Source organism: Propithecus coquereli, unplaced genomic scaffold (genome assembly GCF_000956105.1).
Source record: "Propithecus coquereli isolate 6110/MARCELLA unplaced genomic scaffold, Pcoq_1.0 Scaffold178, whole genome shotgun sequence".
Taxonomy (NCBI): domain Eukaryota; kingdom Metazoa; phylum Chordata; class Mammalia; order Primates; family Indriidae; genus Propithecus; species Propithecus coquereli.
The window spans coordinates 2,963,345-2,974,987 of record NW_012142523.1 but is presented as its reverse complement, the minus strand read 5'-3'; the positions used below and the strand labels follow the sequence as shown (position 1 = coordinate 2,974,987).

Below are 11,643 nucleotides of genomic sequence, written 5' to 3'. Positions count from 1 at the left end.
TTAACTCAACATAATGCCCTTGAGGTCCACCCAAGTTGTTTCATGCCTTTTTATTGCTGAGTAGTCCGTGGTATGGATGTGCCAAAGTTTGTTTACTCACTTGTTTATTGTGCTAGGACATTTTGCTTGTCTCCAGTTTGGAATACTACAAATAAAGCCGCCGTGGACAATCACACACAGGGTTTTGTGTGGATGTGAGTTTCCATTTCTCTGGGACAAATGCACAGGGTGCAATTATGCTGAGTTGCATAATTAGAGTGTGTATGGTTTCTTTTTTTTCTTTTTTTAAAGAAACTGACAAACTATTTTGCAGAGTGACTGTACCTTTTTACCTTCCAACCAGCAATGTATGACAGGTCCGGTTGTTCTGCACCATCACCAGCATCTGGTATTGTCACTACAGTATTTTTATTTTAGCTGTTCTAATGGGTATGTGGTAACACTCATCATGGTCTTAATTTGCACTTCCCTAATGGCAAACGATGTTGAACACCTTTTCATGTGCTTATTTGCCATCCAGATACCCTCTCTGGTGAAAGGTTTCTTCATGTCTTTTGCTGATTTCCTAACTGGATTGTTGGATCCTTGCGTTGTTCTTGACCTTAGGGGAAAAGCACTCAGTCTTTCACCGTTAAGTATCATGTTAGCTATAGGATGTTCTATAGGATGTTCTGTTTTGTAGATGTTCTTTATCAAGTTGAGAAAGTTTCCCTCTATTTTGAGTTTTCTGAAGTTTTTTTTAAAATCATAAATGGGTGTTGAATTTTGTCATATAGTCTTTTTTCTGCATGAGTTGATATGGTCGTGTGATTTTTCTGTTTTTAACCTGTTACTATGGTGGGTCGCATTGACTGATTTTTCAGCTTTGCGTCCTCTGAATAAACCCCACTTGGTCATGGTGTGAAATTATTTTATATATTGCTGAAGTCTCTTTGCTAATATTTTGTTAAGGATTTTGTGTTTATATTCATGTGAAATATTGATCTTTAGTTTTTTAAATTTCTACTGTCTCTAGCTTGGTATCACGGTAATACTGGCCATCTCATATGAGTTTAGAAGTGATCTTTCCTCCTCTGTTTCCTGGAGAAATTATAGAGTAGAATTGGTGTTAATTCTTCTTTATAGGTTTGGTAGTATTCTCCAGTGAAAACATCTAGGCCTGGATATTTCTTTTTTGGGAGTTTTAAAACTACTAATTCAATTTCCTTATTAGTTATAGGGCTATTCAAATGATCTATTTCATATGGGGAAAGTTATGGTAGTCTGTGCTTTTCAAGGCCATTTCATTTATTAATAATATGTCAAATGTATATTGTGTAATTTGTTATATTTCCTTATCATCCTTTTGATAACTGCAGGATCCGTTTTCCTTAACCCTTGCCAACTCTGGCTATGTGCCAATCTGATAGGTGAAAAATGAATCTTGTGGACTTAATTTTCGTATTTTGCTGTTAATTAGGTGGATCATCTTTCTGTTTTTGTTTGTTTGTACCTTTTGCTCTTTTCCTCTTAGCTGTTTATTGTTTTCTTATTGATTCGTAAGTGCTCTTCCAAGTTATAAATACTAACCCTCTTCCTGTCACATATATTATACATAATCTTTCGGTTTGCATTTTTCTCATTATCCTTTTATGGTTTCTTTTGTCACACATACATGCTTTTATTTTTATATGTTACATCCATCAATATTTTTCTTTGTGCCATCTAGAGCTACATGTTGTATCCATCAGTACTCAATCAATTTCAAGAGATAGAAACCCAAATCAAGCCAGCTTGAGGAAAAAAAAAAAAAAGAAAGAAAGAACGTCGGCTCATGTAAACTGGGCATTGAAGAGATAGATTTCTCTGCGTGGCTGGATTAAGGATCTGAAAAATATATCATCAGGGCTCTCTGCCTCTCTTCTCTTACTGTTGCTCAGCTTTTGTTTATGTCTGTGTGGTGATATCATTTTCTCTAAAGCAGATAGTCTCTATGTGTTGATAAAAAGGCTGCGGGCAGTCCCAAGCTTCTATTCTAATGATTTAAGATCCCAAAATAAAACACTTTCAGAGTCTATATATCATATTCCATAGAAGGACTCAGAATGACCCTGTCTGGGTGTGTGCCCTCTTCCTTCTCCCCCACAGCTGAGCCAGTCCATAAAAATGAGAAATAGTGTGCCATGCATGATCATTTGCCCAGCTCTGTGGCTCGTGGGCAGGTGGGGTACCTGTCAGAACCCCAAGCAGTGGACAGCTCCCTGGAAGACTGATGGGCAGGTAGAAGCAAAAGGAGTCCTCTACATGTCTTGCTTAGAAAAGCCTTCCCCAGCATAAGGTGTTTTTTTTCTTTTTTAAAGTTTGTTTCTTTCTAATATGCATGGCTTCATTATTTCATATATAATTTTTTGACCCATGAGAAAGACAATATGAATATGGAGTGAGGTAGGGATCTTTGGCTGGATATCTTTACGCTTGAAAAGAAGATGACCTTTGAAACTTATGTGGTTACCCACTTCCAATTTGATCACTTTTTCTTCTCTTTTTCTTGAGTTTATTCTGAGTTAACATGAATCCTCCAAGATTAGGATGGTGGCAAGGACAAGGGCTTCATCTAGCACAAGGCTTTTCGCAGTGGGTGTTAACAAATATCTTATTTAACTTGTCTGAGCCCAGTACTCACGCTCTTCAGGGATATCTTGGGCTTTGAGATATTAGATAGCAATGGAAGGTATAGAGTGGGATCCAGGAGCACCACGGATATTCCAAACTACTTGAAAAATGGGAGTAGAGGTAAGCCTCGAATTCCCTCTCAGATCCCTGATGGGGGGAGGGAGGCAGGCTGAGCCTAAGAGAGGGGGTTAAGGACAGAGGTGGATGGGAGACTGGCCACCTCACTCCCACCTGTGCACACCCTCAGGTCTCCTGTGGGGGCCACCATGCATGGACTCCCCACAGCAGACAAAGTAATTCCTAAATGTATTCCCAAGTGTTCAGTGGTATCCTTTTAACTTTAAAGGAATCTATAAAAATGACCCTCTTGTGCTAAAAACATTATCTCAGGCTCAATTATTCCTTTATTTTCACCCCTGTTTCCTTTTCTTCACTTAAATTCCAGAAAGAAAATTTAAACATTTTAATTTCAAAAGCATGCACAGCGTGATCCCATTCGTATGAAATTATTTTGTTGACTACGATTCCATCCATTGATCCCTCCATCTCTTTGTATGTCAGCTGTCAAGAATGGTTATTTCTAGATCATGTTGGGTTTTCATTTTTTGCTTTCCTTTTTAAACTAATAAGCACTTATTTCTATAAAAGCAGTAGACATTCCTTTACAAGAATAAAGTCTATGATAAGAAGCAGCCACACATCCTGCTACTTAGAGTTGGCTATATTTTCCTCAATATGTGAATAAATACTGTCTACTGGCAATTATTAGTTGTAAACTCGTGGGGAGGCTAAGAGGACCTCAGCCTGAAAGACAGCAGACAGGAGAAGAAACAACTAGAAGAGGAGAAACTAAAAGAGGAGACACAAAGGAGACGGGCCTCCGGCTAGGGGATCAGGCCATGGCTTTAGGGGAGTCGCCCCCTCATGTTTCTGGGGCAGACTGCTGCTTTTCCTCACCTCTGCTGAGAATCATTTTTGTTTTTGAACACCCTCTATGTGGCTCAAGTCTGTATTCCTCCCTGCGCCTGGATCAGCATTGCGCATCCAGCAGGTGCTCAATCAATGCTTAACGGATGTGTAGTTTCCCAAGGGAAACTAATGGCGCCTCATTGTCTTTCAGGCTCACGGGCTTTCAGCTGCCGGCCACCATCGTCAGCGCAGCCACCACCCTCTCTCTGCGTCTCATCAGCGACTACGCGGTCAGCGCCCAGGGCTTCCACGCCAGCTACGAGGGTAGGTGTCATAGGAGCCTGAGACGTGATGTCCTGATGGCAGATGTGATGTCTAATAGGCAGGGCTGTGCCTCCCTCAGCTGCGGGGAAGGAAAAGTTCTTCAGACTCAAAGCTCTGCCTGTCCTAACAAGGCTGGTTGCTAGCCGGTAACTCACTTACTTAAATTGCCCCTCTTGTGTTCCCAGGAAACTGAGAATTGAAATCAGAGCTCAGCTGCAATAGTTTATCCTGAGGGCCTGGTAACATCTACTTCTCTCTTCCCTTTAACTAGGTTTTGCTGTGTTTTTATTTTTTAAATTGTGTTTTATATTGGGCTTAATTATATAAGGTACCTCAGGTTGTTTTTGAAAATAAAAGAGATATAAAGCCTAAGTAAAAGAAATAAAACAAGCAGCTGAAAGCTCAATATAATGACCACAAAGAGTCAGTTTTATATCATTCAGAGAACAATCGATTTTTCCTTAATAGCATGGATTAGGGTTTTTTTTTTTTGGTTTGAGCTATGCAAATAATTTGCACTTCTCTCAGTCTGTTTAAATATGGTGTTAGAATTCAAATTAACACTAATATCTTCAGATTATACACTGTTATTATTATTAACTTTATTATGTTAGTTCAGAAGGTGGTACTTGTGATCTCTGTCATTTCCCTGGGAAATTTACATCTCATTAATAGGTAATTATGCCACTCTTTGCTAAGACCTGCACTGCTATTTTGTGTTGAGATCATTAATAGGCATATTTTAAGACTGTTAATGATAATTAATAACAATAATGACATAACACCCTAGTAACGCATGCCAGTTATTCGAAAACCTTTTTTTCCTTTGCCTTTGTTTAAAAGCTTAAAGAATAAGTGTTGCTTTCCTGAATGAAGCTGTAGTGATGTAGAAATAGATACTGCCTTTGTCTTGGCCAGGCGTACACCACATAAAGCGGGCAAGTCCTACCTCCTTAGCCAAAACCACCCCTGGCGGCAGGGGCACAGGGGCCACTCTGGTGCTTTAACCGGAGGAATCGAGGGCTTCTGTGAAGACTCTGTTATTTTCAACTAAAGATTTCGGAGAAAGTTCCACATGTCTTTAACTGAGGGCTTCTGATATAACTCCACTTTAACTGAGGGCTCCTGACTAAGACCTGCCTGTCTTTAAAGTGAGGACTCTGAGATAGCCCAATTTCTTTTTAAAAAACAATCAGTTCCTCCCAATATCAAGTCTGTGAGTTTGGTCATCTGGTCTATACCTTTGCCCTGGTCCTAATTCCAAACTCATTCTCTCCAAGGTTGAGCTCCAAGCTCATTACTAATACAGTCTTCTTCAGAAGCTTCCTAAGTCCCTCTGGCCATGAGCTCCTTCCACAATATTTTGGCCTTGGGGAGACTGACTGGATCTGGGGACAGGGCAGGGGAGTGGGGACTGAGTCGATGACTCAGAAGAGGTGCCGACAGAGATTCTGGGAGGGATTGATGCATGGGGGACCTAGGTACTCATGGTGTCCTCATTCAGCAATCCTTGCGGGTCTTTGTGTGAGGCCCAGACTCCCATGAGGTTTGAGGAAAAAAGTGTCTCCATTGATCCCTGGCCACAGCTCCCTGCCAGGAAGACAAGCACTTCTCCCTCAGGCAGAGAGGATCTGTGGGTACATTCACAGAGCCATTTGAAAACAGAGGTTCTAGCCTGAAATTTAGGGTCTATAGCAGGGCTTCCGGAGATCTATAAACTCTTTAAAGTTAGAGACAAAAAACCTGAGGATATATGTATTTTTTTCCAGGGAGCATATATAGGAGGGGTTAGCAAACTCAGGCCCCCTGGCCAAATCTAGCCAGCAGCTTGCTTTTGTAAATAAATTTTGATTGGAACTCAGCCACGCCCATTGGTTTACATGTTGTCTGTGGCCGCCTGCACATACTACAGCTGCAGAGCTGAGCGATTGTGACAGAGACCATATGCAAAGCCTGTGAAATATTTACTCTCTGGCCCTTTACTGAAAAAGTTTCCTGACCACTGGCCTAGAGTTGTGATGTCCCATATAGTAGCCATTAGCACATGAGACTATTTGCATTTACATTAATTAAAATGAAATAAAATTTAAAATTCGGTTCTCAGTCACACTAGCCTCATGTCAAGTGTTCGGTAACCACACGTGGCTTGTGGCTACCGTATTGGACCACACAGATATAGAATTCACAAAAGGGCCTGTGGTTCAAAAGAGGTCACAAAACATTAGGGATCAATTACAGGCCAGTGGATCCCTCCTCTCACCTGCCTGGCACAGGTGAGACAGCCCTGGCCTGAGAATGCTCAGCAGGGCAGACGGAATGGCCTGTCCTACCTCAGCCACATAACGCTTTCAGGTCTCTAAGTCACTGATGCTAAGAAAATTAAGCCTTGCAGCTGAGGCCCCAGCCAGTGCTGGACCATTGCATATGCAGGTTGTCGTAGCTGAGTTTCCAAGCAGTCATCTATGCAGGGTTTTTGCAAACTTCGCAGGATGCGTGCCTGGCTGTCTTTGTGCTGCATGGTAAAGTGGGTCACAGGTGTCTGTGCTAACAAGGGAGGCAGGTACCAGTAAGCCAAGGCTGCGGCCATCACCAGGTGCCATTGGCTTGGCTGGGGACTGGACTATGGGGCAATTTGTGCATCTGGAAAATGTGAGTTGCACCCACTTTTGGAACACCCAAAGTGGCGGGGCAAGGGAGGGAGGAGGCAGGAACAAGTAGGGCGAGCCACTGCTGTGACTATACCCACGTGATAGATGCCCTGGCCTGTCTCTGTCACTGGGCTTATTCAACAAGAGGCTGAATGTTTCAGGATTTACTGACAAACGCTAAATTCTTGGACCTAAACCTGATTAACTGGGTGAGCCTGGGCAGATTTTTAGACTCTCTGGCCTCACGGGGGATAGTAGGTTAGATCCAGTACAGGACTTTATGAAGATTTGGTTCTCAGGGAAGGAGATCGGCCCCCTCTCTCCATTGCAGAGCCCACCTTAGACATTTGTGCTGGACAGCAAGCGAGCAGGCAGGCAGCAAGGCAGCCAGGCAGACAGACAGACAGGCTCCAGAGGAGAGGCCCGCCTGCCCGCCTGCGCTGCCGCCAGTGAGGATGGCTTCCTTAAATTCTCTATTCACGACGTTGCTGTATCAGAGCCCTGCTCTTGTGGCTCCCCTTGGCTGACATCCCTGAATGTCTGCTATCAAAGCGAGTTTGATCCTCCTCCACCCTCGCCCGGAATGTGAACAGCACAGATAAGGAGCCGAACCGCTGGTAGGGATTTTGGAGAAAGGTGAAGTCAGGTGAAGAGTGTCAGCTCACGGCTGCTGCCGCTTCAAGGCAAAGATTCAAAAGGCCAATAGTCAAACCCTGAGAAGACAGAAGATGCTGGGTTTGTAATCCTTGGGGGCAAAAGGATGGGCTGCAGTGGCTGGACAGGAGGGAAGAGGATCAACTCGTATTAAGCACTGACTGTATGCCAGGCACTCTACATACATTATGTCATTTAATCCCCCCACCACCACCCTGTGGGAGGGTGTTGCTATCCATCTTACAGAGGTACAAACTGGGCCTCGGGGACGTGTGATGCAGCTTAAGTCTACTTGCTGGCCAGGAGTTTGAACGTGGCTTTTCTGGCACTGAAGACTATACTCCTGTCCTGTACTGTCCTCCCTCAAAACTCCTTGGGTACGGCAGAGCCAGGGGAGGGCACAGAAATCTGCCTTGGCTTCAGCTTCCCTCCAGGCTGGCGCGTGTCACCCCATGGGGGAACACGAGATGCGTTCCAGAGCTTCTCAGCTAGGGTCACCAGACAAAATACAGGGCGCCCTGTTAATCTGAATTTTAAATTATTCAAACTTTTAAAATAGGAATAATTTTTAGTATATCCCACATATTTCATGGGACATACTTATACCGGAAATAAAATCATCCATTCATCTGAAATTCAAATGAATGGAGCATCTTGTATTGTTAGTAGCTAGATCTGACAACCCCACATTCAGTACTGAGTCTGAAAAGAGGCTCCAGGAGCCCTCACCCCATGAACCTCCTCCTCCTGACTCCCAGGTCTGCCCCTGTTCTGCTCTGCCCACATAGGGCTGCCTGGCCAGATCTGACCTCACCCCTGCCATTCCAGTGAGTGTACGTTTAGACATCCGTCTGCACACGTACGCACGCTTACGCACAGGTATGCACACGCACACAGGCGCAGATTATGTTATATGTACCATTCTGTAATCTGGTTAATGAGGCTGACATTTCCCTGTGTTAATAAAAGTATCCCTGGTTTGTCCTTTCCAATGCACAGCAGTGAGGAAGGCGCTGTGGTTTGAATGTACCACAATTATGTAACCAGTCATCTTCTGTGGACATTTAAGCAAAGAACATCCTTGTACATACAACTTAAGCCCTCATCTAATTATCTTCTTAGAATAAATTCTTGGAAGTGCAATTGCTGGGTCAAAGAGTATATAGATTTTACGTTTTGATATAAAATTCCAAAGTGTCTTTAGAAAGGTTAGACTAATGCACACTTCAGCAACAGTGCGTGAGCCGGCCCATTCCCTCCACTTTGCTAACGTTGCACGTTGGTGAGTTTCAAATCTGTTCCATTGATTAAAATGACTGAAAAATGAAATCTCATTTGTCCTGATCATTTGCATCTCTTTGATTATAGGTAAGGTGGAGCACCTGTCATCACTTACTGGCCAGGTGTCCATCATTTTACAAATCGCCTGTCCCCGTCTCCGCCTACTCTTCCATTGGGGTGTTAGTATGTGTCTTATCTTCCTTGTAAGTGGTTTTTGCATATTAAGGATATTAATGTGATGCATTTCTTTTTGATGTGCAGCAGTTTTCATTTTTATGCCACTGATTTTCCATTTTAATTTTTTTTAGTATTTCTTTTATGATATCTGCTTTTGTTGCCATGCTCGGAAAGGCCTTTTCCGTACCAAGATTAGAGAAATACCTATTTAAATGTTCATCTTATTCTTTTGGTTTTATTTTTTTACTTTTCACTTTTAAATCTCCCTGGAATGTGGTTGTTTGTCTTGGTTTCTGTGACTCCCTTCCTGTTTCTGGGTCTCTAATGCTCCCTGTGTGTCATTCTGTCTCTCTGGGTGTGGGGATGCCGGCATTTTCCCAATTTGCCCCCGGCGTGTCTCTCCCTGGCGTTTCTAGTCTTGCTGCCATCTGGACATTATTTCACCCACTCTAGCCCCTAGACTTCCTGCCTTCCACACACACAACTCTCGAAGGTTGTCCAGGATTGTCTCTGTCTATTCCAGACAGATCACCAGGTAAGTGAGAGTTATGAGCAGATCAGAAATGTCAATTAGGTAAGAGTCTCTGCAGGTTTTTAATGTCTCATCCTGGTTGCACTTTTGCATTGTGGCAGTACGAATATTGTGCCATCACTCTGACACTTTTGTGAAGGAAAGCCCATCTCTGAGTGCTGGGTCTCAGTTTATTAGGTCTGTTCAATAGTCTAGATCTAAACAGGTGTTTCTTTGTTTAGCTAAGTCTATCTATGATCTTGGTAATTTACTACCAAAATATAGGCTGCTTTCTTAAAACCCAGACTATTCTAGTCCACTTATTATCTCCACACAGAAATCTAGAAGGAGGAGGAGCCCTTATTTTTGCAGAATCCCTGGCAACCATCGGGGGGAGGTGGTATAGAACAAGGACTAAGATCTCAGGCTCTGGCTTCAGACATCTGGAATCAAATTCCATCTTGCCCCACACCTGGCTGCGTGACCTTGGGCAAGATGTCATTTCACTGAGCTCCAGCCACCATGCCTATAAAATCAGGATAAGAATAATACTTACTTCATAGCGCCGTTGTGAAGATGAAGGAAGAGAATGCACAAGTCACAGGATGTGCTCAGTACAGGACCTGGCAAATTGTCAGCGCTCGATAAATGTCAGCTAATTAATTAAGTCACTCTCATCCTAACCTTACTTGACAGGGATTATTTTAGGAGATGGAAGGAATATGTCAACTCTGTAGGTCACAATCCCAGCCCTACCCCAGTTCCTTGGCTCCTGAGTTTGCATAAAATCCTTAATCTGGCTGTTCATGGTGTGTGTAGTCTTACAGCCAGACTGTGGTTTCTTTGGAGAAGGAGCAGAGTGTTCTCTAAATCTATGAGCCTCCAGCAGAGCATCCCTATTGGGTGGAGATGAAATCTCTGGCCTTGTCACCTGGTGGACCAGAGCCAATGAGGCCAAGCCAGGAACTTAGTCTATTCATGGCCTCTTCTCTTTGTATCAGAGATGTTGGCTTTAGAGCTAAGGATCCTAGTAATGTCCAGTAGGCCCTAGACTATTGGTATCATGGACTGAAAGCTGTGACACACACACACACACACACACTCACATGAACACAAACATAACACTTTTCCATAGAATTCCCATGGAGTTCACAGGTGCCCTGCAACCTGCCCATGAACCCCCAGTCTCTGAAAATGAGCCCAGAGAGGCTAACCTCACACATGAAGTTGGTGAGAGAGATTTATTGAACACCTACTGTGTGCACTCCCTGATTTTTAATATGGATTTCATTTTTGCAGTCACAATTTGTGCCCTCTCCCCCCATCCACCTCCCCTCCCAAAGGGGAACAGAGAGGAAGAAACGCTCCGTTTAGTGTCACTTCTGTAAAAACACTTTGGTGTGCTTTTGCTACCAGTGGAAGCTCAGTAATGTCATTGCTGCGTAAGGACCACAGTGTGTTTAAACAGGGTCAGACAGACACACCTGTGAGAGATGGGCAGACGAAGGTGGAGCTCCCGGTTTTGCTGTACCAGGAGAGGAGGGTTGGGAGCAAGCTTTGGGACAAAGCATGCTTTCTTGGTGTTGGAGGTGGGGGGAGGGTTGAAGGTGATCATGTCACTGTGCACACAGGGAAATTGGGGTCCAGAGACGGGATTGGAACCCCCTGCATGGGAGAAATGGAGCCCTCCTGGTTTTATCCCTTCCTGCAATTACACCTGCTGATTCTCCTCTGCTGGCCTTAGCCTCTCAGATAATTTTCTCATTCTGAAAGAGTTCCCCAATTTTGTGACATTATGCAGACATCTCGAAATTGGGCTAATGGAAACTATTTGATCATGTATATATATATATATACACACATAATATACTGAATATGCAGTTAGTACTGTTTAGGCCACTCCGGGCCAGCACAGCAGAACAGCAGGCCAAGGCCTCCTCCAGGTGAGAGGTCACGAACGTCCATTTCCTGTGCTCAGGGAGATGGTGTGTGCTTCCTGCGTGAACCTGCTCCATTTCCGATGGCTCTGCCTTGGGAGTTGGAGAACATTCATTTTAATCAGTACTGTGGAGTAGCAAATTAATACATAGAGATGTGACATTTGAGACAAATTGGGCAGCACTTCTCAATAAGTGGGGAATCAGGATGATTTTCATATCACGTCCTTAATAATCCCGCAAATAGTTCATCATGCATAGTGATGTTTTTTCCCCCTTTGGGGAAGAACATTAACATAGCCTGAAGATGATATTATGCCAAGCTCTAGTCCCCTGACCCTCCTCATGTCAGGGTGTCAGAAGAAACAGTGATGAGGAAGGAGCGTTCTCAGGCAGCTGACTGCCTGCAGGTAAGGTCTACCTCTCCTTTACTTCTCTGCCCCCATTCACTCAGTCTTCACTCATTCGACAAATATTTACTGAACACCTGCTATATGCCAGTCTCAAGCTAGGCTTAAGGATATGAAAATGTATAAGAAGTGGCCTTGGC

At 43.6% G+C, this 11,643-nt stretch overlaps 1 protein-coding gene across 1 annotated transcript in view; it reads left to right on the top strand.

Annotated features, from left to right (window-relative positions):
- Positions 1 to 11,643, top strand: part of CSMD2 (CUB and Sushi multiple domains 2) — a 587,354-nt gene that overhangs the window by 108,557 nt on the left and 467,154 nt on the right. Inside the window, exon 3 of the mRNA XM_012642214.1 lies at positions 3,773 to 3,885. Within this exon, the coding sequence (XP_012497668.1) occupies positions 3,773 to 3,885 (113 nt within the window). The remainder of the gene's footprint in view (positions 1 to 3,772; positions 3,886 to 11,643) is intronic.